At 41.8% G+C, this 27,825-nt stretch overlaps 2 protein-coding genes across 9 annotated transcripts in view; one reads left to right on the top strand and one right to left on the bottom strand.

Annotated features, from left to right (window-relative positions):
• The window catches only part of cnot8 (CCR4-NOT transcription complex, subunit 8), a 4,109-nt gene extending 2,786 nt beyond the window's left edge, over window positions 1–1,323 (top strand). The window contains exons 5-7 of the mRNA XM_007573531.2: window positions 172–316; window positions 400–510; window positions 1,169–1,323. Of these exons, the coding sequence (XP_007573593.1) occupies window positions 172–316; window positions 400–510; window positions 1,169–1,297 (385 nt within the window). The 3' untranslated portion in view covers window positions 1,298–1,323. The remainder of the gene's footprint in view (window positions 1–171; window positions 317–399; window positions 511–1,168) is intronic.
• A 487-nt stretch (window positions 1,324–1,810) lies between these two features.
• On the bottom strand, window positions 1,811–27,800 carry LOC103152875 (gem-associated protein 5). Of its 8 annotated transcripts, none has more exons than XM_016661509.1 (28): window positions 27,448–27,800; window positions 26,033–26,187; window positions 25,741–25,922; window positions 24,870–25,021; window positions 24,687–24,785; window positions 24,344–24,476; window positions 12,094–12,259; window positions 11,379–11,591; window positions 11,018–11,103; window positions 10,717–10,799; window positions 10,453–10,586; window positions 10,236–10,309; window positions 9,284–9,465; window positions 8,330–8,469; window positions 7,784–7,955; window positions 7,519–7,710; window positions 7,389–7,445; window positions 7,120–7,239; window positions 6,219–6,314; window positions 5,992–6,129; window positions 5,715–5,862; window positions 4,819–4,938; window positions 4,519–4,729; window positions 4,173–4,439; window positions 3,657–3,819; window positions 2,530–2,949; window positions 2,131–2,211; window positions 1,811–2,045 (listed from the first exon to the last, which is right to left on the bottom strand). In XM_016661509.1, the coding sequence occupies exons 1-28, from the start codon at window positions 27,587–27,589 to the stop codon at window positions 1,825–1,827; spliced, it is 4,347 nt and encodes a 1,448-aa protein (XP_016516995.1). In that variant the 5' UTR covers window positions 27,590–27,800; the 3' UTR covers window positions 1,811–1,824. The 8 variants fall into 8 exon arrangements, with proteins under 8 accessions (XP_016516995.1, XP_007573588.1, XP_016516997.1 ...); XM_007573526.2 differs by having other exon boundaries at window positions 2,131–2,215; window positions 2,535–2,949; XM_016661511.1 differs by having other exon boundaries at window positions 7,389–7,442.
• Window positions 27,801–27,825: the final 25 nt, after the last annotated feature.

Genomic DNA, 27,825 nt, shown 5'->3' with positions numbered 1-27,825 from the left:
GTTGGATGTTACGATACTTTCGGATGAATATCGATTTTTTTTCTAGGAAAGAAAATATCGATATATATCGCAAAATCGATATTATCACACAGCCCTATTTTTAAACCTAGCAGATGTAGCCCCTGTGATTCATAAGCATTTTTACAAACATTCTCATCTTTGATTTTTCAGCGGCTACGACTTTGGCTATCTGGTGAAGCTTCTGACAGACGCTCGGCTTCCTGAGGAGGAGCACGACTTCTTTCAGATCCTCAACTTGTTTTTTCCTGCAATCTACGATGTCAAATACCTGATGAAGAGCTGCAAAAGTCTCAAGGTTTGCTGAAATATAACCACATCTTATATTTGATCCAGTTTGGAGGAGCCAGGATTCACCCGCCTGCTGTGTTTGTGCTGCAGGGAGGCCTGCAGGAAGTAGCCGATCAGCTGGAGCTGAAGAGGATCGGACGGCAGCATCAGGCCGGATCCGACTCGCTGCTCACAGGGATGGCTTTCTTCAGGATGAAAGAGGTAAACTGAGCCTCAACCTTTGAAGTTATGCAACTAAAGTAGTCCTCTGTTTTATAAATTTTTGAAATTGTTCTGTACAATAAGTATTAATGAGGTTGATAAGCTTGGATCAGATGTGGTAAAAAGTTTTTCTATCTTTAAAGTTCATTTAACAAGTTTTTTCCTTTTAATGACATTTGATGTTTCACCAAAACCAGACATTCAAATTTGAATTTTTTATTTTTTTTTGCTAAAAATGCTAAGCAGTGATGAAAAGGTCAAAAATAGAATGATTTGCCCTGAAATTCTTAGTTGTTTTGTGTTTAATGGCACGATCAGAGTTTTGTATAAAATATTTTTTGTTCTTTGTTTGTTTACTTCCAATAATATTCAGACTTTGTCTCTGGTCTCTTTTGAAGGTTTTGCTGCTTCTCCATTTGTTTTTTTGATTTTTGTCATATTTATTTACCTGCCTATTAAACTTGTAACATGTTCAGTTTTGGTTATGCCTGGCAAAACTTAATTTTTCAAGGACTGTGTTGAAAAGTATCTGAAGTCCATAGAGAAAAACCTTCAGAATCTGTTTCAGAACTTTTTGAAAGAGAAAAAAAGGAATTTAGGGTAGTTGAAAACTTTAGCACAGCTCTGTTTTTAATTTAAGCTGTTCTCGTCTTTGCAGCTTTTCTTTGAAGACCACATCGATGACGCCAAGTACTGCGGTCGGCTCTACGGTCTGGGATCTGGATCCAGCCAGCCACAGAACGGGATCTCCGGGTCGGGACAGGAGGAGACCAACAACAAACACTGAGCAGCCGCTCAGCTTCACTCGTTTTTTAAAAAAAAAAAAAAATTCTGCTCTCCAACAAGGAACTTGTGTGAACATATCCGAGCGACTTTCAATGGACTCGCAGTGGGAACAGATCCTTTAGTGGCCGACTCGTTTCTTTCCATGTCACTTTTTAGCCGAGTCTCAGGCCAAACAAGTCGGATCAATTTTTTTTAAACGTGTTTGTTTTTACAGCGTGGGACCAGCGCCTGACATCCTGGGATTTTAAAGACTTCTCAGACAGATTCCCTCAACCCCTTTCTTCCCCCCCAACCCCCTGCAGGGATTTATTTTTTTAAGTTGATGCTGGAAGGGCCTGTAAATTAAAATGTATAATTTCAACAAAAATTAAAACTGTTTTAGCTCATTCTGAATGAGGTAAATGCTCTGTGGGTTCAGTTGTTCCGTTTTCTGCTTCCAGGTTTGTTGAGAACATAAGATTTCATCTTCCGACCAGGTAGAGGACGTTGTGATGTAGTTTCACTCGACTCAAGATCTGTTTCAAAAATTTATTTCATTTCCAAAAAAGCTGTGCGAGTGAGGTGTTTCAGTCTAAAGGAAAACCAGATCACGTCAGGAATCCTCGGGACGCTTTCAGGACAGGCAGACTGGTTCCGTATTTTTGGAGCAGATCTTTGGCCTGTTGTCGAAGGACGTCTGAAACAGAAGACGACTTGTCGAGATGCAAGAGAACAAGGCAACATTCCACCACATCTGGACGAGGAAACATCTGCAAGACAAAAAAAAAAAATCCATAGGCATTGTCCATTTCTTGGAATTGTTTGTATCCAGACTTGCCAACCAACTTTAATTACCTTGATTGTGTTGGGAATGTTTTCTAGGGTCTGTTGGAGTTTGGACATCTTTGAGGACAAAGAAAGGAAAGTTTCCTCCTCAGATCTGCACAAAAAGGAAGGAAACATCAGGAAGAAGAGCAACAGTCACTTTGGTCTGAAATGTTCCAAAGAATTTGACTTAAAGACAAACATTAAGTAAAAGTAAAACCAGCTCCGCCATACAAGTGTTATTACATCTAGGGCTAGAACTTTTAAAAAGACAGTAAGCTTAACATCAGACTTAACCCAGCTGCTGAAATGTACAAATATGAGGCACAGCTTAATGAAACGTGAAACCTGATGAGGAAATTTAGACTTTTATGGCATTTTAAGAGCCACTTCTCCAGATAAAGAAAATGGAAATAAGCGACGACAATCCTGACCCTTGCTCAACGTCTGAGGTTGCTGTCTGAGACTGACTGCCTTCCTGTTGGTTCCCAGAGTCCGTCCGTCCATCCTGGACCCGGCTGTGCTGCAGAACCATGGTGGACAGTCGCTCCTGGGTCTCTCTCACTGACCTCTGAGCGGCCTGACAGGTGGCGTGAGGCTCCGATAGAAGCGCCGATGGCTCAAAGTCCAGTCCTTGAGAGCACCGCTCTTTCAACTCTGCCGCTCCTGCCTGGTCGTTCGGCTCGTCGTTGATGCAGAAGCTGGGTCCATTTTGGACCACCGAGTCCCTCCACCAACACTCATACAGACGATGGTAACAGACGACCGCCTGCAGGCTGCCGGCTTCGGCTTCAGCTTCAGAGAGGTGGAGTGTTGTGGAATGTTTCCTGGAAAATATCCTGACGTCACCTGTGTGACAAACCGATCAATTAGTTAATATCAGGGCTGGGAGATAAATTGATTTTATCCATTAATCTAATTTTTGAAGATTTAATTTTTGGAACATTGGATTTTTTTTTTCCCACCACAGCTTTCCTTAGTTCAGAGTGATGTCACCGCAGCCAGAGCCGCCATCTTGCTTGGGAAGCTGCCATATATTTGCACTATAAATTCAGGTATACTCTGAAATATAATGGTCACGCAAATATTTTTTTTCTTTTTTCATTACAAGAATACGGCATTTTACAAGAATAAAGTAGAATGACATTAATGTTGAAATAATAGAATTAAGTAATTTCACGAAAATTCCCAACAACCAAAAAAAAAAAAAGTAAAAAACTCAGGCTTTTTTTTCTTAAATAACTTTTCATATTTCAGAAGTTCTTCTAGTAAAGAAGCATTTATTTTGCTAATGACTATATTTTCATAATTAAAGACTCTCGCAGCTGGTCCCCAATTCTCCATTGTACAACTCTCAGAAGAGATGACTGAAATAAGTCACTTTTGAAAATGGTTTCTGTCATTTTAATAAAAATTAAATTAAAATCACATCTGCTCTGAAAAAAAAAATCTAATTTTACTTTTAAGCTGCATCACTCAGCCCTAATTAATATTAACTACAATCTCTAGAATGATTTCAAACCAGCTTAAATAAAAGCTTGAAGTAGTACTGATACCTTCAGGGAACAGCAGCCGGCAGAACGTCGCAGAGACCTCAAAGTGTCCAGAGTCTCCGATCCAAGCCGCAGCCTGCCACAGCTCCGTCAGCAGCCGCCTGTCGTCGCTCAGCAGCCAGCTGAGCAGCGAGCGAGTCAGATGGACCGAGGAGTACAGCAGGACCTGAACATGGACAGAAATGGGTTCGTGTAATGAATTGAAACAAATAATTAACTTACGATTAAAGGTTTAATAGGTTAAAATGAGCTCCAATCAATTAATGTCTTCTTAGACATTATTTCAGTGTTATAGTTTGGCCTCCACCCAGAAGCAGAGCTGGTTGATGCAGGAAAAAAGACGGCAGAGCCAAACCAGAACAGAAAAGAGAAGTTTTAGCATTTAGCAAACACAGATGGTAGTATGTATCTCTCCGTTTCAAATATTTGTATTCTTTTCATTTTTTAATTCAGCAACCCAAGTCGTTCCCATTTTGCAATACATGTGAATGTTCTCTGTGGGTGGTCTTCGGAGCGAACCTGTCTGAGAGGAATGCTGGCGCTCCGTGCTGGAGTCTCCACAGACTTCAGCTCTTCCAGAAGCGCGCTGATGCTCCGATCTCCAGCTGAATTCAGGCAAACGTTAAACTCTTCCTCCCAGATGTCTCTCGCTCTGTCCTGGAAGGTGTTGTAACCGTTCAGGTTTGCCCACGGATGAGTGGAGACACAGGAAGCCGGGGCGAGGACGCCAGAGTCCTCCAGCGCCGCAGCCAGCAGTTCAGCCACACACAGATGGAGCCTGTGGGCCTACAGGACACAAAGTGCAACATTAAATGCTTTGAATATTTACAGAAAGGAGTAGTTTCAGGATATGACAGATTCTCACCAGCAGGGGGCTCTGTGAGCTCAGAACCCCCTGCGCTCCGACCCAGTCCTGAGCAGCGGCCAGGTCTTTAGCGCATCTCAGAGCCAGAGTTTGGCCCAGAACTTCCTCTCCGGAGATTCTCGCCAGATCAGCCGCCGTCCTCAGAGACGGGGCGTCGTTCTTCCTGGCGATGACTTTGGCTGCGTCAAAACTGCAGCCGGCACCGAGGTAACTGACCGCAAACGTAGGAGGAGAGAAAATATAAACAGTTCAGAATCACAATCTGAATTCTGGGTGTAATTCTGTGGTTCTGCTTCTGACCATTTAGCAGCAGCAGATAAATGTCCGTCTTTCTCCAGCACAGCAGCCCAGCATGTGTAGAGATCCTTCAGCAGAGGCTGGTCTGCAGGGAGCCGGGCTTTCACCAGAGCAATGGCCTCCCTGAAGAACACCAGACCAGACGCAGGAACAGCACAAAAATCAACGGCATTAAAACTAAAGTCTGTGCCATAAATACTCTGCTTCTCACTGTGCTTTTAAGAAGGGCATTTATGTCACTTATTTCTAAACTTTTATTGATTTATTTGAATCTTTTTGATTTGGATGTGTTTGGAACCACTCCTTAGATCTCCTTAGTCCCACCACCTCCATTAATTCAGTTCAAACATCTTTAGCAAAAGAAACTGAGGGGGATTAGCAGTGCTTGCTAACAACTGACTGAATCATCCAGGACATAGTCTCTTTACTGTGATAGATGATTTACTATCACAGTAAATAGTCTATTTCATGGACTATTTACTGTGAAATAGTCTGTTCTGCCCAGATGTTGAGCTGTTGACATGACAATCTTGAAACTGTCCTACCTACAGCAACTGTCTTCAGTCAGAAGCCACTTCAGACTTGTTCTGAGACTGACTGTTACTGCAGATTCTTCCTGACCACAACATCACCATTCACAACGCCTCTTAGATGTGCTTCTTTAGGACATCAGTTAAATAAAGGAACGTGAATGTCCGCAATAAACTCAATCTTGCACACCCATTTCTTGTTTTATAGTCTTTGAAGCCATATGTTGTGCAATTACCCTACTCTGGAAAAAAAAATACTAAAAATGGAACTTAATGCCCATGATGAGTGGATGTAAACATAAATTAAGCAGAGAGCAACAGTAAGTTACACAGATAAGCTCGTGTGTATGAACGGTGGGAGACATGAACCTGTAGAGCTTGTTGGACCTCAGCAGGTCCACAGCCTCGTACAGCTTGTTGATGGACAGCAGGTGGGACGCTGCCTTCAGGAACTGCTCCTGCAGACACAGCTGCTTGACGAAGGCCTCCACCGTACGGCTCCACACCTCGAAGCCAGCTGGCATGAGAAGAAAAATAAAACCAAACCGTTTTTTACTAGAATAAATCTAAAATTCTCCTGTTCACCACTAGAGGGAACCCTTGTGCACAGCAATAAAAGCGCAGCCTGCTGAGGTGAAGCTGTTACCCATGGGAGCGATGGAGAGCAGGTGGTCACTGAGCTCTCCTCTCTCCGTGGCGAGCTGCAGCGCCCCCTGCAGGTCTCCGCTCCACAGGCGCAAATACACCACAGAGTCGTAGTGGCCCGCCTCCACATGGCTCTCCTCTAAGCAACAAGAGAAGAAGAAAAATAGTTTAGTCTTTGACTCTGAACTTCTTAACCTTCAGCAGCTGAAGAAGAAAAATCCCACAAACCTTCAGCCTCAAACATGCGGTGCAGAGCCTCTCTGTCATGAAACAGACCCAGGTGGATATAATCTCCTTGGCCTGGGACACAGCCCGCAGGTGGCGCTAAAAACACAAAAACGCTTTTATCGACAGATCTTTGACCTTTTTGTATGTAGAAACTTAACCAGTTTTTGCAAGATAAAGCAACAAAAGTTTAGTGCATAAGTCAAAATCTAGAACCTCAAGTACAACACCCTGAAATAAATATTTACGCCCCTTGAACCTTTCCACATAATGTCAAGTTGCAGCCACAAATATGTCTTTATGCGACATAGAAACACAAAGTAGTGCAGAACTATGCAGCTAATTGCTTTCAGACGTCACCAAATTATTAAACAGAATCAAGCTGTGTGCAATTCACAGATATTTCTATTTGTGAAGTTCGTTGATATATAGAGGTGTAACGACTACAGTTTTCTGGCCAATCACCTATCTTTATAAAAGTCTGACCTGACGATTTTGATTTTGGCCAATGTCTGAAAAGTCGCAAAATGCAGCGACAAAGTTGGAAACAGTGTGGTGATTAATGTCAACTCCTGATTTTCAGACTTCTGTGGAGGGAAACGAGCTCAGTTCTCATTTAAGTACTGGGCGACTGCAGCTCTCTCAAAATTAAGGAAATCATGTCTGATCTATTGCTGCACCTCTACTGAAATGGATTTTCAATAACATTCAGTCCAGCTGCTTTCCAATTGGTATTCATTGTTTAAAAATATTAAACCAAATGATTGAAACCAACCAATCAGATGCCTTCAGTTATGGAGACAGATCGACGGGTGAATAGATCCATTTTGCCTTAGTTTAAGAACTAGTAAATATTTCTCTAGATGGATATAAGACATGAACCCTCCGACTTTAAGCTTCTCACCACTGGAGTGTTTGACTGAAGCCAGAGTCAGGCAGTCCTGCAGCAGCTCCTCTTTGGGCCTGTGGTCCATGGATGTGCTGAGAGGCAGCATGGAGCGAGGCTTCTTCTTCTTCATCAGGTCTGGAGAGGCAACACATGAAACATTATGAGATATTGACCAGTTATTTACAATGGAGGATTGGATTAATAGATGCAAAACAAACATCAGAATTTACTCTCATTTTCACAACCATCCTGTTCAGTTTTTCAGAAAAAATGAATCCACCCACCTGGTTTGTCTTTAAGTTTTGCAGCAGGAGTGGATTTCCTTGGTACCTCAATAACTGCTAAGAATAAAAAAAAATGCTTCATATAAAATAATAATTAAAACAAGCTCCTTTTACTGTACTGTTCACCTACCAGCTGGAGATTCCAGACTGTTTGTTGATCGGACTTCTTCCTCTTCGTCTTCCTCAGACAGAGCCTGCTCTGCCTGCTTTCCTTCAGTTGCCGGCTCGCCGTTGATCTTTGGTTCTGCCGGTCCAACAGATCCTGATGCCATCTTGTTCTTTTTCTTCTGCTTCTTTTCCTGCATCATGACCATCTTCTTCCCTGAGATTAAATGGTAGCATGGCGTCACAGAAAGCTGTATCGGCAAACAGACCTTCTTCATGTCCATGTCTACCTTTAGGGGGCTTGGTGAACTCCTGCTGGGAGACCTTCCACTCCTGGACTGTGAAGTCTTTCCCTCCAGTCCAGATCACATCTGGATCAGCTGGAGACCAGTCAACACACAGCAGATACCCAGTGTGACCGCGGTAGTTGGAGACGGCCGCTTCCTCCAGGACGTCCCACACCTACATGGAGGGACACCATTAAATATCACCGTCCAACTCAAACTGTTCAACTGGGTAAATGAGCTTTAAGAAGATGTTTGTTTAGAGCTAAAGATAAATCTATATGGATGGTTGATTGATGGTATAGCTAATTCACTTTTGAGAGAAGAAGTAGATGGTATAAGGTTTTTTCTTCCCACTACTCCTTTTTATTCAAAACCTGTTTGTAATGCGACATGTTCAAATGAACAAAATAACTCCCTATACTTTAGGGAGATATTTGTATTTTATTTATTTATTTGTATTTTATTTATTTATTCGAATAAAGTATAGGAGCTTAAGTGTAGTTCAAGACTGCATAGAAGTAAAGTACCCAGATACATGTCCAGACTGACCTGAGCCGTGCCGTCGTATGAGGCGGTGACGAGTCGGCCGCTGTGGTGCGGACTCCAGGCCACGCTGGTGATTTTAGCCGTGTGACCACAGAGCCGGCGGTACGGCTCAGTCAGCACCGCCGGGCTCTCTGGAGGATTCTCTGCAGAAAGCGAGATAATGAAATATATGCTGCCCAAAACTAGATTAAAGAAATAAACTAAACTTTGATTCTATGTGAAAGAAAAAATATACAAATTAAAACAGATTTTGTTAAATCTGTGCAAAATGCAAGACGCATAGTTCCAACTGACTGGGCATTCAAAAAAGCAACAAAACGTTTTTCCCCTCTAATTTTCCCTGATACGATGGCACCCTAGAAGGAAAGCCACATTTCCAATAGCAAAAGACAAAGATGCTCCAAAACACCAGTTGATTGCAATTATTTTGCTATTTGTGAATGGCCTCTTCCTCAGCAGTACCAGGTTGCATTGGCAACACTCTTCAGTGTGAACATTGTTATTGTGTAAAGATAAAAAGTCTCTTAAAATGAAGTCAGAGGGAGAAATTGTAAGAAGCTACTCAGGTGGACAATAGTTTAAACAATGTGTAGGGAGACAGCTACTGTTTATTCAGGCTTTCAACGGATAACAGGAAGGCTCAACTTATTGCAGAAAAGTTGTGAAGATTTTTTGAAATGTCAAAATTAAGGTAAGGATCTACATTCTCTGAATACACAGAATCTGCCAGTCACTAACTGCTAATCAGACAATAATAAGGCAGTTTAAAATGTCAACTCAATTTTCCTTTTTTTTTTTAAATAAAGGAATAATAAACACAAAAATCTAGAAAAAAGGTCTGAAATAATGTTTTCATAGCTAAAAATTCTAGAACTGCACGAGGTCAGGATCGACAAGAAATACCAATAATGAATGGAGGAAAAAAATATCTGAAAACAACAAGAAAATGTTTCCAACCAATGACAGAGCGGAGGTCGTGGATGTAGACGATGGCATTGCTGGAGCCTGAGGCCAGCAGGCAGTGGAGTTCCGGCGCAGCGCCGTGGTCGTGGTGCCATCGCAGCGTGTTGATGATCTTGTGGTGCTGCTGGATGCTGCACAGCAGCAACAGACTGGGAGCCTGATACACATCGATGCTCCTGCAGGAACAAAACACTCAGATGTTCAGAAGGTGTGTGGGTATGACTAACCACAATATCATATCTATTACTTAGACAACGATACAATGTTTGCTGTCACAATACAATTTAATTCACAAAACTGCAATCAATAAATCATATGCGCACTTAACATCTATTTCAACTCAAAAAAATAACGACTATGCTCTTACAGGCATTGAAGTAAAAAGTTAAAAATAAGGAAATATCTTAAACTTGATGAAACAGACTGATATTTATATTTTGCATCAACGTAATTGGATCATTAATCATTTAACTGATATAAATCAATGTATTGCTACTCCTCTAGTTTATAACAATTCATTTAGAAGAAATTCTTTGTGATGCTAACACTGTAACTCAAGAAGGAGTTGTGGCCCTTCTCTAGTTAAAACAACTTACAATTATTTAATAAAAACTAACTCAACTGAGGAAACTGAAGCTATACCACTGCCTCTTTTTTTTTAACCTTTTCTGGCTCAGGATGCCAAAAATATCCTGAACTAAAATTAAATCAGTGAAGTAATTTTGTTGAGACTAGAAACAGACAATAAAAAGAATCTAAAAAAAAATTAAGCACATAAATATTAAAAATAAAAATTCTCAAAGACCCCCAACTATCCTCTGACGACTCTGAATTTACTGGTCCTGCTTTTGAACTTTAAATGAACACAGAAATAAATACAAAGACTCAACAGCTCAAACAGAACTAATCTCCTTATTCTGTGGGTAAATAGATTTGAGTCACTCACCCATCCTCGTTGCCGATGGCGACAACCTTCCCATCCGGCTTCCAGCTGAGGTCGGTGTGTGGAGACAACTTGTGCTGTTTGAAAGCAGGAGAGGTTCAGTAGAAACAAGACCGAACACAGGCTTTTTTTCTAATGTTCAGCTAAAAAAAATATCAGAAATGACTCAAGATTTTAGTTTTGTCATCCTGACGACACACACACTCCACACACACCCCACCTGGATGTTGTTGGTGTCTCTGATGAGCTTGTCGATGTCTGATGCCTCTCCGTTCAGCCTCGCTGGTTCGTGTTGCAGGATGATGCCCTCGCCGGCGCAGCTGTACAGACTGTAGCTCTGCTTTCCTTCTGCACCTAAACGTCACACAAACGTGTCTCATAGATGCAGTCTGTCCCTGCAGACCAGCTGCACTTTGGAAATCAGCAGCAACATTTTCAAGTTAAAGTTTTCTTGATTTTGATTTCAGAGCTAGCAGGGACTCACCAAACGACAGCGGGGGCACTGGGGGCCCCCAGGCCAATGTGTACACAGTCTTCCTGTGATAGGAGCTCGATATCTGAGGAGGCCTGCAGGAGAACAATCAGAGAGAGGATGGTGACACTTTAGGAAAATGACCCAAAGGAATTGGAAGATGAAAGACACTTTCAGTGTTTTGTGTTTTGCCAGTTTGGCAAATGGATACAAAAACACATGAAATGACCTCCTTGAACCAGCGGTCAAAAGCAATCAGGAGAAGGAGGAAGTTTGGAAAGAGTATTACAAATCCTGCCATAGAGGATCTTACTTGTTGGAGAAGACGTCGTAGATCCCAACTTTTCCATCATCGGTTCCAAAAGCCAAGGACCCCTCTTTTTTCGGGTGCCACGCCAGCTGCAATTAAAGCAAAAACTAATACATGTTTTTCATCTCTAGAATGTTTACTGCAAGTAAGTAGTTTTAAAAGTTCACCTGTTTGCTAATAAAGGGGACGTTTTTTTATATTTTCAAACTGTTTCAAGCCCTAATGTGACCCATGTCCTTCACAGCACAGGTTCAAGGGCGACCACATGATGATGTTTCACTGAGGGTACAGTTTTACTGTGGTCTCATTTTTTTAACCACACTGAGTTTTGGAAAATTGTAAGATACCCACAGCTAAGTCTTACCGCTGTGACCTTGGACTTGATGCCCTGCCAAAACGATCTGACGTCGTACTGGTTCTGGGTGCTTAGCGTATTCCACACTCGGATCAGGTTGTCCCCGACGCCAAGCGCAAGACAGCCGACGCCCACTGGGGAGAAGCTCAAGGTGTAGACGTGACCCCCCAGCGTGGGCAGGGTCCAACAGCAGCTCAGAGAGTCCATGTCCCAGCACTTAATCTGAACCAGTGGCAAAAAAGAGAACAACTTAATCCTCTTCAACCCACCTAATCTGTCTGGGGTTGCTGCAGTGTAAAGAAGCACTAAATCCCAGAAGCATAAACAAACATGGATTTTATGCTGGATTAAAAAAAAGAGCATTATTTCCATTTAAATTTCTAATATGACATAATTTTTGTCACAAAAGTCTTATTTTTAACCAACAGTTTCTCAAAATGCAGGTTTCAGGTTAAACATTTATCTTTGGCTGGAGAAAAAGAACTTCTAAAGTTCTAAAGAGCAGAAAAGTTGAATATTTGTTCTTTTCAAGTGTATTAAATTAAAAAGTACTTTCCCCGTTTTTTATTCTTTTTAATGTCTTGTACAACTTTTTTATTTCTAAAACAATTTGTAAAAGTTTAAAAACTCTTAGAGACAAATCATTTTTTCCTCAAAGATCTAGTAAAACAAACGTGGGTAAGTAAAACTTTAGTTATTTTTTTGGGTGAAGCCAGGCACACACCTCTCTGTCCATGGATGTGCTGATGAGAATCTCTCGGCCGTCCTGCAGCTGAACAGAACTCATGTTGAAGACGATCCGGCTGTGGTTCTGACCCTCAGACGACGTTCCAAACAGACTCCACTTCTGCTTCCCAGTCTTGGCCAAATCCCACATTGCCAGCTCACCGCTGGAGTGGTAGGAACAGTTAAACGTCAACCCTAACCCCCATTTTAGCAGGAAATAATTCAACAATATANTTTTTTTTTGCTAAAAATGCTAAGCAGTGATGAAAAGGTCAAAAATAGAATGATTTGCCCTGAAATTCTTAGTTGTTTTGTGTTTAATGGCACGATCAGAGTTTTGTATAAAATATTTTTTGTTCTTTGTTTGTTTACTTCCAATAATATTCAGACTTTGTCTCTGGTCTCTTTTGAAGGTTTTGCTGCTTCTCCATTTGTTTTTTTGATTTTTGTCATATTTATTTACCTGCCTATTAAACTTGTAACATGTTCAGTTTTGGTTATGCCTGGCAAAACTTAATTTTTCAAGGACTGTGTTGAAAAGTATCTGAAGTCCATAGAGAAAAACCTTCAGAATCTGTTTCAGAACTTTTTGAAAGAGAAAAAAAGGAATTCAGGGTAGTTGAAAACTTTAGCAGAGCTCCGTTTTTAATTTAAGCTGTTCTTGTCTTTGCAGCTTTTCTTTGAAGACCACATCGATGACGCCAAGTACTGCGGTCGGCTCTACGGTCTGGGATCTGGATCCAGCCAGCCACAGAACGGGATCTCCGGGTCGGGACAGGAGGAGACCAACAACAAACACTGAGCAGCCGCTCAGCTTCACTCGTTTTTTAAAAAAAAAAAAAAATTCTGCTCTCCAACAAGGAACTTGTGTGAACATATCCGAGCGACTTTCAATGGACTCGCAGTGGGAACAGATCCTTTAGTGGCCGACTCGTTTCTTTCCATGTCACTTTTTAGCCGAGTCTCAGGCCAAACAAGTCGGATCAATTTTTTTTAAACGTGTTTGTTTTTACAGCGTGGGACCAGCGCCTGACATCCTGGGATTTTAAAGACTTCTCAGACAGATTCCCTCAACCCCTTTCTTCCCCCCCAACCCCCTGCAGGGATTTATTTTTTTAAGTTGATGCTGGAAGGGCCTGTAAATTAAAATGTATAATTTCAACAAAAATTAAAACTGTTTTAGCTCATTCTGAATGAGGTAAATGCTCTGTGGGTTCAGTTGTTCCGTTTTCTGCTTCCAGGTTTGTTGAGAACATAAGATTTCATCTTCCGATCAGGTAGCGGACGTTGTGATGTAGTTTCACTCGACTCAAGATCTGTTTCAAAAATTTATTTCATTTCCAAAAAAGCTGTGCGAGTGAGGTGTTTCAGTCTAAAGGAAAACCAGATCACGTCAGGAATCCTCGGGACGCTTTCAGGACAGGCAGACTGGTTCCGTATTTTTGGAGCAGATCTTTGGCCTGTTGTCGAAGGACGTCTGAAACAGAAGACGACTTGTCGAGATGCAAGAGAACAAGGCAACATTCCACCACATCTGGACGAGGAAACATCTGCAAGACAAAAAAAAAAAATCCATAGGCATTGTCCATTTCTTGGAATTGTTTGTATCCAGACTTGCCAACCAACTTTAATTACCTTGATTGTGTTGGGAATGTTTTCTAGGGTCTGTTGGAGTTTGGACATCTTTGAGGACAAAGAAAGGAAAGTTTCCTCCTCAGATCTGCACAAAAAGGAAGGAAACATCAGGAAGAAGAGCAACAGTCACTTTGGTCTGAAATGTTCCAAAGAATTTGACTTAAAGACAAACATTAAGTAAAAGTAAAACCAGCTCCGCCATACAAGTGTTATTACATCTAGGGCTAGAACTTTTAAAAAGACAGTAAGCTTAACATCAGACTTAACCCAGCTGCTGAAATGTACAAATATGAGGCACAGCTTAATGAAACGTGAAACCTGATGAGGAAATTTAGACCTTTTTATGGCATTTTAAGAGCCACTTCTCCAGATAAAGAAAATGGAAATAAGCGACGACAATCCTGACCCTTGCTCAACGTCTGAGGTTGCTGTCTGAGACGGACTGCCTTCCTGTTGGTTCCCAGAGTCCGTCCGTCCATCCTGGACCCGGCTGTGCTGCAGAACCATGGTGGACAGTCGCTCCTGGGTCTCTCTCACTGACCTCTGAGTGGCCTGACAGGCCGCATGAGGCTCTGATAGAAGCGCCGATGGCTCAAAGTCCAGTCCTTGAGAGCACCGCTCTTTCAACTCTGCCGCTCCTGCCTGGTCGTTCGGCTCGTCGTTGATGCAGAAGCTGGGTCCATTTTGGACCACCGAGTCCCTCCACCAACACTCATACAGACGATGGTAACAGACGACCGCCTGCAGGCTGCCGGCTTCGGCTTCAGCTTCAGAGAGGTGGAGTGTTGTGGAATGTTTCCTGGAAAATATCCTGACGTCACCTGTGTGACAAACCGATCAATTAGTTAATATCAGGGCTGGGAGATAAATTGATTTTATCCATTAATCTAATTTTTGAAGATTTAATTTTTGGAACATTGGATTTTTTTTTTCCCACCACAGCTTTCCTTAGTTCAGAGTGATGTCACCGCAGCCAGAGCCGCCATCTTGCTTGGGAAGCTGCCATATATTTGCACTATAAATTCAGGTATACTCTGAAATATAATGGTCACGCAAATATTTTTTTTCTTTTTTCATTACAAGAATACGGCATTTTACAAGAATAAAGTAGAATGACATTAATGTTGAAATAATAGAATTAAGTAATTTCACGAAAATTCCCAACAACCAAAAAAAAAAAAAGTAAAAAACTCAGGCTTTTTTTTCTTAAATAACTTTTCATATTTCAGAAGTTCTTCTAGTAAAGAAGCATTTATTTTGCTAATGACTATATTTTCATAATTAAAGACTCTTGCAGCTGGTCCCCAATACTCCATTGTACAACTCTCAGAAGGGATGACTGAAATAAGTCACTTTTGAAAATGGTTTCTGTCATTTTAATAAAAATTAAATTAAAATCAAATCTGCTCTGAAAAAAAAAAAATCTAATTTTACTTTTAAGCTGCATCACTCAGCCCTAATTAATATTAACTACAATCTCTAGAATGATTTCAAACCAGCTTAAATAAAAGCTTGAAGTAGTACTGATACCTTCAGGGAACAGCAGCCGGCAGAACGTCGCAGAGACCTCAAAGTGTCCAGAGTCTCCGATCCAAGCCGCAGCCTGCCACAGCTCCGTCAGCAGCCGCCTGTCGTCGCTCAGCAGCCAGCTGAGCAGCGAGCGAGTCAGATGGACCGAGGAGTACAGCAGGACCTGAACATGGACAGAAATGGGTTTGTGTAATGAATTGAAACAAATAATTAACTTACGATTAAAGGTTTAATAGGTTAAAATGAGCTCCAATCAATTAATGTCTTCTTAGACATTATTTCAGTGTTATAGTTTGGCCTCCACCCAGAAGCAGAGCTGGTTGATGCAGGAAAAAAGACGGCAGAGCCAAACCAGAACAGAAAAGAGAAGTTTTAGCATTTAGCAAACACAGATGGTAGTATGTATCTCTCCGTTTCAAATATTTGTATTCTTTTCATTTTTTAATTCAGCAACCCAAGTCGTTCCCATTTTGCAATACATGTGAATGTTCTCTGTGGGTGGTCTTCGGAGCGAACCTGTCTGAGAGGAATGCTGGCGCTCCGTGCTGGAGTCTCCACAGACTTCAGCTCTTCCAGAAGCGCGCTGATGCTCCGATCTCCAGCTGAATTCAGGCAAACGTTAAACTCTTCCTCCCAGATGTCTCTCGCTCTGTCCTGGAAGGTGTTGTAACCGTTCAGGTTTGCCCACGGATGAGTGGAGACACAGGAAGCCGGGGCGAGGACGCCAGAGTCCTCCAGCGCCGCAGCCAGCAGTTCAGCCACACACAGATGGAGCCTGTGGGCCTACAGGACACAAAGTGCAACATTAAATGCTTTGAATATTTACAGAAAGGAGTAGTTTCAGGATATGACAGATTCTCACCAGCAGGGGGCTCTGTGAGCTCAGAACCTCTTGTGCTCCGACCCAGTCCTGAGCAGCGGCCAGGTCTTTAGCGCATCTCAGAGCCAGAGTTTGGCCCAGAACTTCCTCTCCGGAGATTCTCGCCAGATCAGCCGCCGTCCTCAGAGACGGGGCGTCGTTCTTCCTGGCGATGACTTTGGCTGCGTCAAAACTGCAGCCGGCACCGAGGTAACTGACCGCAAACGTAGGAGGAGAGAAAATATAAACAGTTCAGAATCACAATCTGAATTCTGGGTGTAATTCTGTGGTTCTGCTTCTGACCATTTAGCAGCAGCAGATAAATGTCCGTCTTTCTCCAGCACAGCAGCCCAGCATGTGTAGAGATCCTTCAGCAGAGGCTGGTCTGCAGGGAGCCGGGCTTTCACCAGAGCAATGGCCTCCCTGAAGAACACCAGACCAGACGCAGGAACAGCACAAAAATCAACGGCATTAAAACTAAAGTCTGTGCCATAAATACTCTGCTTCTCACTGTGCTTTTAAGAAGGGCATTTATGTCACTTATTTCTAAACTTTTATTGATTTATTTGAATCTTTTTGATTTGGATGTGTTTGGAACCACTCCTTAGATCTCCTTAGTCCCACCACCTCCATTAATTCAGTTCAAACATCTTTAGCAAAAGAAACTGAGGTGGATTAGCAGTGCTTGCTAACAACTGACTGAATCATCCAGGACATAGTCTCTTTACTGTGATAGATGATTTACTATCACAGTAAATAGTCTATTTCATGGACTATTTACTGTGAAATAGTCTGTTCTGCCCAGATGTTGAGCTGTTGACATGACAATCTTGAAACTGTCCTACCTACAGCAACTGTCTTCAGTCAGAAGCCACTTCAGACTTGTTCTGAGACTGACTGTTACTGCAGATTCTTCCTGACCACAACATCACCATTCACAACGCCTCTTAGATGTGCTTCTTTAGGACATCAGTTAAATAAAGGAACGTGAATGTCCGCAATAAACTCAATCTTGCACACCCATTTCTTGTTTTATAGTCTTTGAAGCCATATGTTGTGCAATTACCCTACTCTGGAAAAAAAAATACTAAAAATGGAACTTAATGCCCATGATGAGTGGATGTAAACATAAATTAAGCAGAGAGCAACAGTAAGTTACACAGATAAGCTCGTGTGTATGAACGGTGGGAGACATGAACCTGTAGAGCTTGTTGGACCTCAGCAGGTCCACAGCCTCGTACAGCTTGTTGATGGACAGCAGGTGGGACGCTGCCTTCAGGAACTGCTCCTGCAGACACAGCTGCTTGACGAAGGCCTCCACCGTACGGCTCCACACCTCGAAGCCAGCTGGCATGAGAAGAAAAATAAAACCAAACCGTTTTTTACTAGAATAAATCTAAAATTCTCCTGTTCACCACTAGAGGGAACCCTTGTGCACAGCAATAAAAGTGCAGCCTGCTGAGGTGAAGCTGTTACCCATGGGAGCGATGGAGAGCAGGTGGTCACTGAGCTCTCCTCTCTCCGTGGCGAGCTGCAGCGCCCCCTGCAGGTCTCCGCTCCACAGGCGCAAATACACCACAGAGTCGTAGTGGCCCGCCTCCACATGGCTCTCCTCTAAACAACAAGAGAAGAAGAAAAATAGTTTAGTCTTTGACTCTGAACTTCTTAACCTTCAGCAGCTGAAGAAGAAAAATCCCACAAACCTTCAGCCTCAAACATGCGGTGCAGAGCCTCTCTGTCATGAAACAGACCCAGGTGGATATAATCTCCTTGGCCTGGGACACAGCCCGCAGGTGGCGCTAAAAACACAAAAACGCTTTTATCGACAGATCTTTGACCTTTTTGTATGTAGAAACTTAACCAGTTTTTGCAAGATAAAGCAACAAAAGTTTAGTGCATAAGTCAAAATCTAGAACCTCAAGTACAACACCCTGAAATAAATATTTACGCCCCTTGAACCTTTCCACATAATGTCAAGTTGCAGCCACAAATATGTCTTTATGCGACATAGAAACACAAAGTAGTGCAGAACTATGCAGCTAATTGCTTTCAGACGTCACCAAATTATTAAACAGAATCAAGCTGTGTGCAATTCACAGATATTTCTATTTGTGAAGTTCGTTGATATATAGAGGTGTAACGACTACAGTTTTCTGGCCAATCACCTATCTTTATAAAAGTCTGACCTGACGATTTTGATTTTGGCCAATGTCTGAAAAGTCGCAAAATGCAGCGACAAAGTTGGAAACAGTGTGGTGATTAATGTCAACTCCTGATTTTCAGACTTCTGTGGAGGGAAACGAGCTCAGTTCTCATTTAAGTACTGGGCGACTGCAGCTCTCTCAAAATTAAGGAAATCATGTCTGATCTATTGCTGCACCTCTACTGAAATGGATTTTCAATAACATTCAGTCCAGCTGCTTTCCAATTGGTATTCATTGTTTAAAAATATGAAACCAAATGATTGAAACCAACCAATCAGATGCCTTCAGTTATGGAGACAGATCGACGGGTGAATAGATCCATTTTGCCTTAGTTTAAGAACTAGTAAATATTTCTCTAGATGGATATAAGACATGAACCCTCCGACTTTAAGCTTCTCACCACTGGAGTGTTTGACTGAAGCCAGAGTCAGGCAGTCCTGCAGCAGCTCCTCTTTGGGCCTGTGGTCCATGGAGGTGCTGAGAGGCAGCATGGAGCGAGGCTTCTTCTTCTTCATCAGGTCTGGAGAGGCAACACATGAAACATTATGAGATATTGACCAGTTATTTACAATGGAGGATTGGATTAATAGATGCAAAACAAACATCAGAATTTACTCTCATTTTCACAACCATCCTGTTCAGTTTTTCAGAAAAAATGAATCCACCCACCTGGTTTGTCTTTAAGTTTTGCAGCAGGAGTGGATTTCCTTGGCACCTCAATAACTGCTAAGAATAAAAAAAAATGCTTCATATAAAATAATAATTAAAACAAGCTCCTTTTACTGTACTGTTCACCTACCAGCTGGAGATTCCAGACTGTTTGTTGATCGGACTTCTTCCTCTTCGTCTTCCTCAGACAGAGCCTGCTCTGCCTGCTTTCCTTCAGTTGCCGGCTCGCCGTTGATCTTTGGTTCTGCCGGTCCAACAGATCCTGATGCCATCTTGTTCTTTTTCTTCTGCTTCTTTTCCTGCATCATGACCATCTTCTTCCCTGAGATTAAATGGTAGCATGGCGTCACAGAAAGCTGTATCGGCAAACAGACCTTCTTCATGTCCATGTCTACCTTTAGGGGGCTTGGTGAACTCCTGCTGGGAGACCTTCCACTCCTGGACTGTGAAGTCTTTCCCTCCAGTCCAGATCACATCTGGATCAGCTGGAGACCAGTCAACACACAGCAGATACCCAGTGTGACCGCGGTAGTTGGAGACGGCCGCTTCCTCCAGGACGTCCCACACCTACATGGAGGGACACCATTAAATATCACCGTCCAACTCAAACTGTTCAACTGGGTAAATGAGCATTAAGAAGATGTTTGTTTAGAGCTAAAGATAAATCTATATGGATGGTTGATTGATGGTATAGCTAATTCACTTTTGAGAGAAGAAGTAGATGGTATAAGGTTTTTTCTTCCCACTACTCCTTTTTATTCAAAACCTGTTTGTAATGCGACATGTTCAAATGAACAAAATAACTCCCTATACTTTAGGGAGATATTTGTATTTTATTTATTTATTTATATTTTATTTATTTATTCGAATAAAATATAGGAACTTAAGTGTAGTTCAAGACTGCATAGAAGTAAAGTACCCAGATACATGTCCAGACTGACCTGAGCCGTGCCGTCGTATGAGGCGGTGACGAGTCGGCCGCTGTGGTGCGGACTCCAGGCCACGCTGGTGATTTTAGCCGTGTGACCACAGAGCCGGCGGTACGGCTCAGTCAGCACCGCCGGGCTCTCTGGAGGATTCTCTGCAGAAAGCGAGATAATGAAATATATGCTGCCCAAAACTAGATTAAAGAAATAAACTAAACTTTGATTCTATGTGAAAGAAAAAATATACAAATTAAAACAGATTTTGTTAAATCTGTGCAAAATGCAAGACGCATAGTTCCAACTGACTGGGCATTCAAAAAAGCAACAAAACGTTTTTCCCCTCTAATTTTCCCTGATACGATGGCACCCTAGAAGGAAAGCCACATTTCCAATAGCAAAAGACAAAGATGCTCCAAAACACCAGTTGATTGCAATTATTTTGCTATTTGTGAATGGCCTCTTCCTCAGCAGTACCAGGTTGCATTGGCAACACTCTTCAGTGTGAACATTGTTATTGTGTAAAGATAAAAAGTCTCTTAAAATGAAGTCAGAGGGAGAAGTTGTAAGAAGCTACTCAGGTGGATAATATTTTAAACAATGTGTAGGGAGACAGCTACTGTTTATTCAGGCTTTCAACGGATAACAGGAAGGCTCAACTTATTGCAGAAAAGTTGTGAAGATTTTTTGAAATGTCAAAATTAAGGTAAGGATCTACATTCTCTGAATACACAGAATCTGCCAGTCACTAACTGCTAATCCGACAATAATAAGGCAGTTTAAAATGTCAACTCAATTTTCCTTTTTTTTTTTAAATAAAGGAATAATAAACACAAAAATCTAGAAAAAAGGTCTGAAATAATGTTTTCATAGCTAAAAATTCTAGAACTGCACGAGGTCAGGATCGACAAGAAATACCAATAATGAATGGAGGAAAAAAATATCTGAAAACAACAAGAAAATGTTTCCAACCAATGACAGAGCGGAGGTCGTGGATGTAGACGATGGCATTGCTGGAGCCTGAGGCCAGCAGGCAGTGGAGTTCCGGCGCAGCGCCGTGGTCGTGGTGCCATCGCAGCGTGTTGATGATCTTGTGGTGCTGCTGGATGCTGCACAGCAGCAACAGACTGGGAGCCTGATACACATCGATGCTCCTGCAGGAACAAAACACTCAGATGTTCAGAAGGTGTGTGGGTATGACTAACCACAATATCATATCTATTACTTAGACAACGATACAATGTTTGCTGTCACAATACAATTTAATTCACAAAACTGCAATCAATAAATCATATGCGCACTTAACATCCATTTCAACTCAAAAAAATAACGACTATGCTCTTACAGGCATTGAAGTAAAAAGTTAAAAATAAGGAAATATCTTAAACTTGATGAAACAGACTGATATTTATATTTTGCATCAACGTAATTGGATCATTAATCATTTAACTGATATAAAGCAATGTATTGCTACTCCTCTAGTTTATAACAATTCATTTAGAAGAAATTCTTTGTGATGCTAACACTGTAACTCAAGAAGGAGTTGTGGCCCTTCTCTAGTTAAAACAACTTACAATTATTTAATGAAAACTAACTCTACTGAGGAAACTGAAGCTATACCACTGCCTCTTTTTTTTTAACCTTTTCTGGCTCAGGATGCCAAAAATATCCTGAACTAAAATTAAATCAGTGAAGTAATTTTGTTGAGACTAGAAACAGACAATAAAAAGAATCTAAAAAAAAATTAAGCACATAAATATTAAAAATAAAAATTCTCAAAGACCCCCAACTATCCTCTGACGACTCTGAATTTACTGGTCCTGCTTTTGAACTTTAAATGAACACAGAAATAAATACAAAGACTCAACAGCTCAAACAGAACTAATCTCCTTATTCTGTGGGTAAATAGATTTGAGTCACTCACCCATCCTCGTTGCCGATGGCGACAACCTTCCCATCCGGCTTCCAGCTGAGGTCGGTGTGTGGAGACAACTTGTGCTGTTTGAAAGCAGGAGAGGTTCAGTAGAAACAAGACCGAACACAGGCTTTTTTTCTAATGTTCAGCTAAAAACAAAATCAGAAATGACTCAAGATTTTAGTTTTGTCATCCTGACGACACACACACTCCACACACACCCCACCTGGATGTTGTTGGTGTCTCTGATGAGCTTGTCGATGTCTGATGCCTCTCCGTTCAGCCTCGCTGGTTCGTGTTGCAGGATGATGCCCTCGCCGGCGCAGCTGTACAGACTGTAGCTCTGCTTTCCTTCTGCACCTAAACGTCACACAAACGTGTCTCATAGATGCAGTCTGTCCCTGCAGACCAGCTGCACTTTGGAAATCAGCAGCAACATTTTCAAGTTAAAGTTTTCTTGATTTTGATTTCAGAGCTAGCAGGGACTCACCAAACGACAGCGGGGGCACTGGGGGCCCCCAGGCCAATGTGTACACAGTCTTCCTGTGATAGGAGCTCGATATCTGAGGAGGCCTGCAGGAGAACAATCAGAGAGAGAGAGAGGATGGTGACACTTTAGGAAAATGACCCAAAGGAATTGGAAGATGAAAGACACTTTCAGTGTTTTGTGTTTTGCCAGTTTGGCAAATGGATACAAAAACACATGAAATGACCTCCTTGAACCAGCGGTCAAAAGCAATCAGGAGAAGGAGGAAGTTTGGAAAGAGTATTACAAATCCTGCCATAGAGGATCTTACTTGTTGGAGAAGACGTCGTAGATCCCAACTTTTCCATCATCGGTTCCAAAAGCCAAGGATCCCTCTTTTTTCGGGTGCCACGAAAGCTGCAATTAAAGCAAAAACTAATACATGTTTTTCATCTCTAGAATGTTTACTACAAGTAAGTAGTTTTAAAAGTTCACCTGTTTGCTAATAAAGGGGACGTTTTTTTATATTTTCAAACTGTTTCAAGCCCTAATGTGACCCATGTCCTTCACAGCACAGGTTCAAGGGCGACCACATGATGATGTTTCACTGAGGGTACAGTTTTACTGTGGTCTCATTTTTTTAACCACACTGAGTTTTGGAAAATTGTAAGATACCCACAGCTAAGTCTTACCGCTGTGACCTTGGACTTGATGCCCTGCCAAAACGATCTGACGTCGTACTGGTTCTGGGTGCTTAGCGTATTCCACACTCGGATCAGGTTGTCCCCGACGCCAAGCGCAAGACAGCCGACGCCCACTGGGGAGAAGCTCAAGGTGTAGACGTGACCCCCCAGCGTGGGCAGGGTCCAACAGCAGCTCAGAGAGTCCATGTCCCAGCACTTAATCTGAACCAGTGGCAAAAAAGAGAACAACTTAATCCTCTTCAACCCACCTAATCTGTCTGGGGTTGCTGCAGTGTAAAGAAGCACTAAATCCCAGAAGCATAAACAAACATGGATTTTATGCTGGATTAAAAAAAAGAGCATTATTTCCATTTAAATTTCTAATATGACATAATTTTTGTCACAAAAGTCTTATTTTTAACCAACAGTTTCTCAAAATGCAGGTTTCAGGTTAAACATTTATCTTTGGCTGGAGAAAAAGAACTTCTAAAGTTCTAAAGAGCAGAAAAGTTGAATATTTGTTCTTTTCAAGTGTATTAAATTAAAAAGTACTTTCCCCGTTTTTTATTCTTTTTAATGTCTTGTACAACTTTTTTATTTCTAAAACAATTTGTAAAAGTTTAAAAACTCTTAGAGACAAATCATTTTTTCCTCAAAGATCTAGTAAAACAAACGTGGGTAAGTAAAACTTTAGTTATTTTTTTGGGTGAAGCCAGGCACACACCTCTCTGTCCATGGATGTGCTGATGAGAATCTCTCGGCCATCCTGCAGCTGAACAGAACTCATGTTGAAGACGATCCGGCTGTGGTTCTGACCCTCAGACGACGTTCCAAACAGACTCCACTTCTGCTTACCGGTCTTGGCCAAATCCCACATTGCCAGCTCACCGCTGGAGTGGTAGGAACAGTTAAACGTCAACCCTAACCCCCATTTTAGCAGGAAATAATTCAACAATATAAACACTGTTTTATGTTTGTCAGCAATATAAATAAAATAGCCTTAATATTAAATTTACTTCATTTATGACTTTGTTTCTTTGTACAATTTCAGTTTTCTGGCACAAAATTTGTATCCAAAGAGTCCTGGTTCATAATACCGGCCACTAATAGAGCTTCCAGAGTATTTGGATCAGAGATAGGCCTCCAACAAGTTCAACTCTTATTTTTCTTGATTAGAGCACATGGTCCTAGTCAAAGTGTCAGTTTTGAAAATAATGCTTCAATATAGTTTTAACTAAAAGATCTTTTTTTTTTAATTATTTTTTTATATCTGCTACTTATTCCTGAGGATTAGTAACACTCATCTTAATCTAAACTTTTATGCCTCCTGCGTGTCCCAACTCCCCCATAGGAAAACTCTGGACCTGAAGCAGCTGGAAACAAGCTGTGTCGCTCGTCCCTTTGGCCAGTGGACGTTGAGCCAGATCCTCTCTTTCACCCCGGGGTCGACAGCAGAGCCTCTTCTCTTTAGAAACGGCAGTTTCAACGTCATCACGCCTGTCAGGAGAGGGGGAGAAAACATGAAGGGATTTAGGGTTTAAATTCACTGCAGAGGGGAGCTGGAAATGAATGAAAATGTGATTTCATCCTAAAATGTCTAAACTCCCTCATTGATATTATTGGCATACTAGAAATAAATTCAAAACTAAATACTGAATTAAAGAAAAGTTTGAAGCATTTTCATGTCTCACAAACCTCATCCCTCACCTTTTCCCTTGGCAGTGCTCCAGATCCTCACCGTCTGGTCTTTGCTTCCAGAAGCCAGGAAGCAGCCTGATTCTTCCCCAGCTGAAACTCCATTTGTTGCTGAAACATAATAAACGTGAGCCTTAAATTAAAAACAAAACAGCAGCGCTTTTGATGTTTTTTTGGCTGGCAGGATAAAATTACCATCATGGTCCTCAGATGTGGTGTAGAGTGTGTCCTCCCCGATCAGCGGAGACCACGCCAGCGAGTGGATCTCGTTGTCATGTCCCCGGAGACGATGTATCACCTCACCTTTTTTACTAATGTCAATCAGCACAATCATCCCGTCTTTGTACCTGCACCACAATCAACAGCAGTTTAGTTGTCGTTATTGTAACATAAGTTCCACTGAACCATTCGTTTTTGTTGAAAGTGGCCCTTTATGCTTCCTTGAACATGCTACTATAAGTCTATACAAAACATCTTCTTTACATTTTTTACATAAAATCATTCTTAGATAATGAGATTTTGATCCATTTCATGCTCTTTCAGAATGAGCTGCATTAGGGCCTCTTGTAGCTTTAAATCCAAATAAGCTGCTGCTGGCCACGCCCACCCCCAACTCAACATTTACACTCACATGTGAAAATGGCTGCAAACAAATGCACAACAACCGTGAATCTTTGAAAAGCGAAAGTGGAGCCTACTGCACAACCAACAAAATGCAGCAAGTGGTTTCAAATGGTAACAACTAATCACTTGTCTTTTCCAGCATCCATTGTAGAGCGCATAGAGTGGTAAGACCAGCTGACCAAACGTTCTGCTAGGCTTGATAAACTTTGCTGGACGCTAGGTTATCGGGGCTGAGGTTACTAGTTGAGGGGCTGGGCTCTGCTGGGGTTGCTAGGTAACTTTGCAGTGTCTGTTGATTCTGACTCAACATTCGGTTGGTTTTTGAAACGGCTCATTTTCTAACCAAACTCACACTTTAGATTGGTCTTTAAACTCTGTAACCCCTTATAAAGCCACCATCCTGAAGTCTAAACTGAGAAGTGATATATAATGATCTACCGACCCAACAGCCACAGACTTCCAGCTGTGAGGAGAGCAGGTGAGGCAGAAGATGGTCCTCGGCTCGGGGAAGAAGATGGCCGTGTCATCGGTGTGGAACCAGTGGCAGACCACCACTCCCTTCTCGTCACCCGACACCACCAGGTTTTTATCTGCAGGGGACCAGTGCACTGCTGAGATGGGGCTCTGCAATACACAATCCAGTATTTAGCAGAAAACTATGCCCAAGAATATCTAAAGGCTGGTGCAGTTGAGGCAGCAGCCAGCAGAGGGCAGTAGAATCATACTAAGCTAACCTGATGAGGCGCATTTTTCCTGATTAAAGTTTTGTTATTGGAGTCCCAGAAGCGCACACTGCCATCAGTGGAGGAGCTGACACAAATGTGACTCTGCTCAGGGTGCTGGCAGAACGAAAAGCCAGACACCAAGTCCCTGTGGCCCACGAGTTCACCTGCAAAACACACACAAAGCATTGAATTCAATAATGAGCCTTTGGTCTTGAGTTTTCAACCATTCAGAGACAATTGGAGTCCTCCCACTCCAGTGGATCCGCTAGGGCAGAAATCCTCCCCCTGAACTCTGATATGAAACTGGTTCCTGCTTTCAAAATAAGAAAAAAGACCCTTGTTTACGAAAATGTTTTTTTTTTTTTTTTTTTTTTTTTTGAGTCAAAGCAGTTCATAAACATTTTCAAAACAAGAAAAAGTGAGAAATAGAATAATTAAAACTGCTCCTGGAAGCAGCTTTCTGAAAACTGGTTCCAAGAAATTATGTTAAAGTCCAAATGAGGTTGCTTCAGTCAAAATAAAGGGGGCAATAGAAACGCCCAAGAAAAGTTCATGAACTCAAAACGACGGAAGTCAAAAAAGTCCTGGTAAAACATTTCTGTGATAGAAACAGCTACCACTCAAATAAGAGGCATAAAAAAAAAATACATGCTGGTCCTGGAAAAGGTTCCTTCAGTCGAAAACAGCCAGGAAAACAGTTCCAGAAGACTGCCCCAGTTCATGAAAAATATCTCCCTCATAGAAAAGCTGGGAGGCAGATGAGAAAGGGAATGGTTTCTGTCCAAAATAAATAAATGAATGAAAATCGAATTGATCCGATTGAAAATCAGAATCAAATAGTCTGGTTCCTAGGACATGAGGTCTCAAAAAGAGGTAAGGAGTGGGTATTAAAGATTGAATTATAAGGGGAAAAAAAGTCCTGCAGAAGAAAAAAAATCGGGGGAATGAGTAATTGCCCCATTAAAAAAATATCTGGTTTTTGTAAAAGGTTGCAGTGGCTCAGGGTGTCCCGCTGCAGTTCTCCAGCCCTGGAGTCCGGCCAGTTTTAGATGAGCCTCTGCTCCAACACAGAGCACAGCTGTCATGATTACTAAATAAAATAATACATGTTCTAGAGAGGTCTGCAGATGAACCATCATTTGATTGTGATGACTTGGGTATAAAACTAAAACATGCCGGATACCACGAGAACTGACTTTGGACACAACTGTTCTAGACTAAATAACAGTTCCAAAAAGATACCGAAATGTAAAAAGCACCCAAAATAGACAACAGAATTCCAAGCAACTTAAAAAAACAGTGATTAAAGTTACCACAAGGAGAAATATACTGTGGAAAACGTTCAAAGCAGATTTTTGAACCAATTCTCTCAGAGAACTAATCACTAAGCCTAGTGGTTTGTGGAGTTGTGAGAACAGACTCACCTGTAACCCTGCATGAAGCAGCAGAAACCTCAATCAGATAGATTACGTTTTTGGCTCCGACTCCCAGCAAACCGCTGCTGCTGACATCACTGCAGCGCGAGCTGTACCAGTTAGGAGAGGCGGGAAGAGACCTCTCACGCATGGCGTCTCAGACACTTTAGATAACCGTTAAATTTATTTCATAATTTTAAGACTAAATAAACCAAAATAAAAACTCCTCACATGCTACCTGGAGGGTTGCAGTCGCAACGTTAAAGAGCAGCGTGTTGTCGCAAAAACCCTGCCTAGAGTACGGAATCCTAATAGGGTCAAACCGCACGGAGTTTGCCGTTTTTTAATCCCGGATTTACAAGTTGTAAGCTGTTTGTATTGCCATAT

The sequence above is a fragment of the Poecilia formosa genome, unplaced genomic scaffold (assembly GCF_000485575.1).
Source record: "Poecilia formosa unplaced genomic scaffold, Poecilia_formosa-5.1.2 Scaffold332, whole genome shotgun sequence".
NCBI lineage: Eukaryota > Metazoa > Chordata > Actinopteri > Cyprinodontiformes > Poeciliidae > Poecilia > Poecilia formosa.
This window is presented reverse-complemented; position numbering and strand designations above follow the sequence as displayed.

Excerpts from the sequence above, each read along its gene's own strand:
- LOC103152875 (XM_016661509.1), bottom strand. The coding sequence starts at position 27,589 with ATGCGTGAGAGGTCTCTTCCCGCCTCTCCTAACTGGTACAGCTCGCGC. Across the intron at positions 10,310-10,452 it reads GAGACACCAACAACATCCAG|CACAAGTTGTCTCCACACAC; the intron begins GTGGGGTGTGTG and ends GCTTTCAAACAG. Across the intron at positions 6,130-6,218 it reads CCGCATGTTTGAGGCTGAAG|AGGAGAGCCATGTGGAGGCG; the intron begins GTTTGTGGGATT and ends CTTGTTGCTTAG.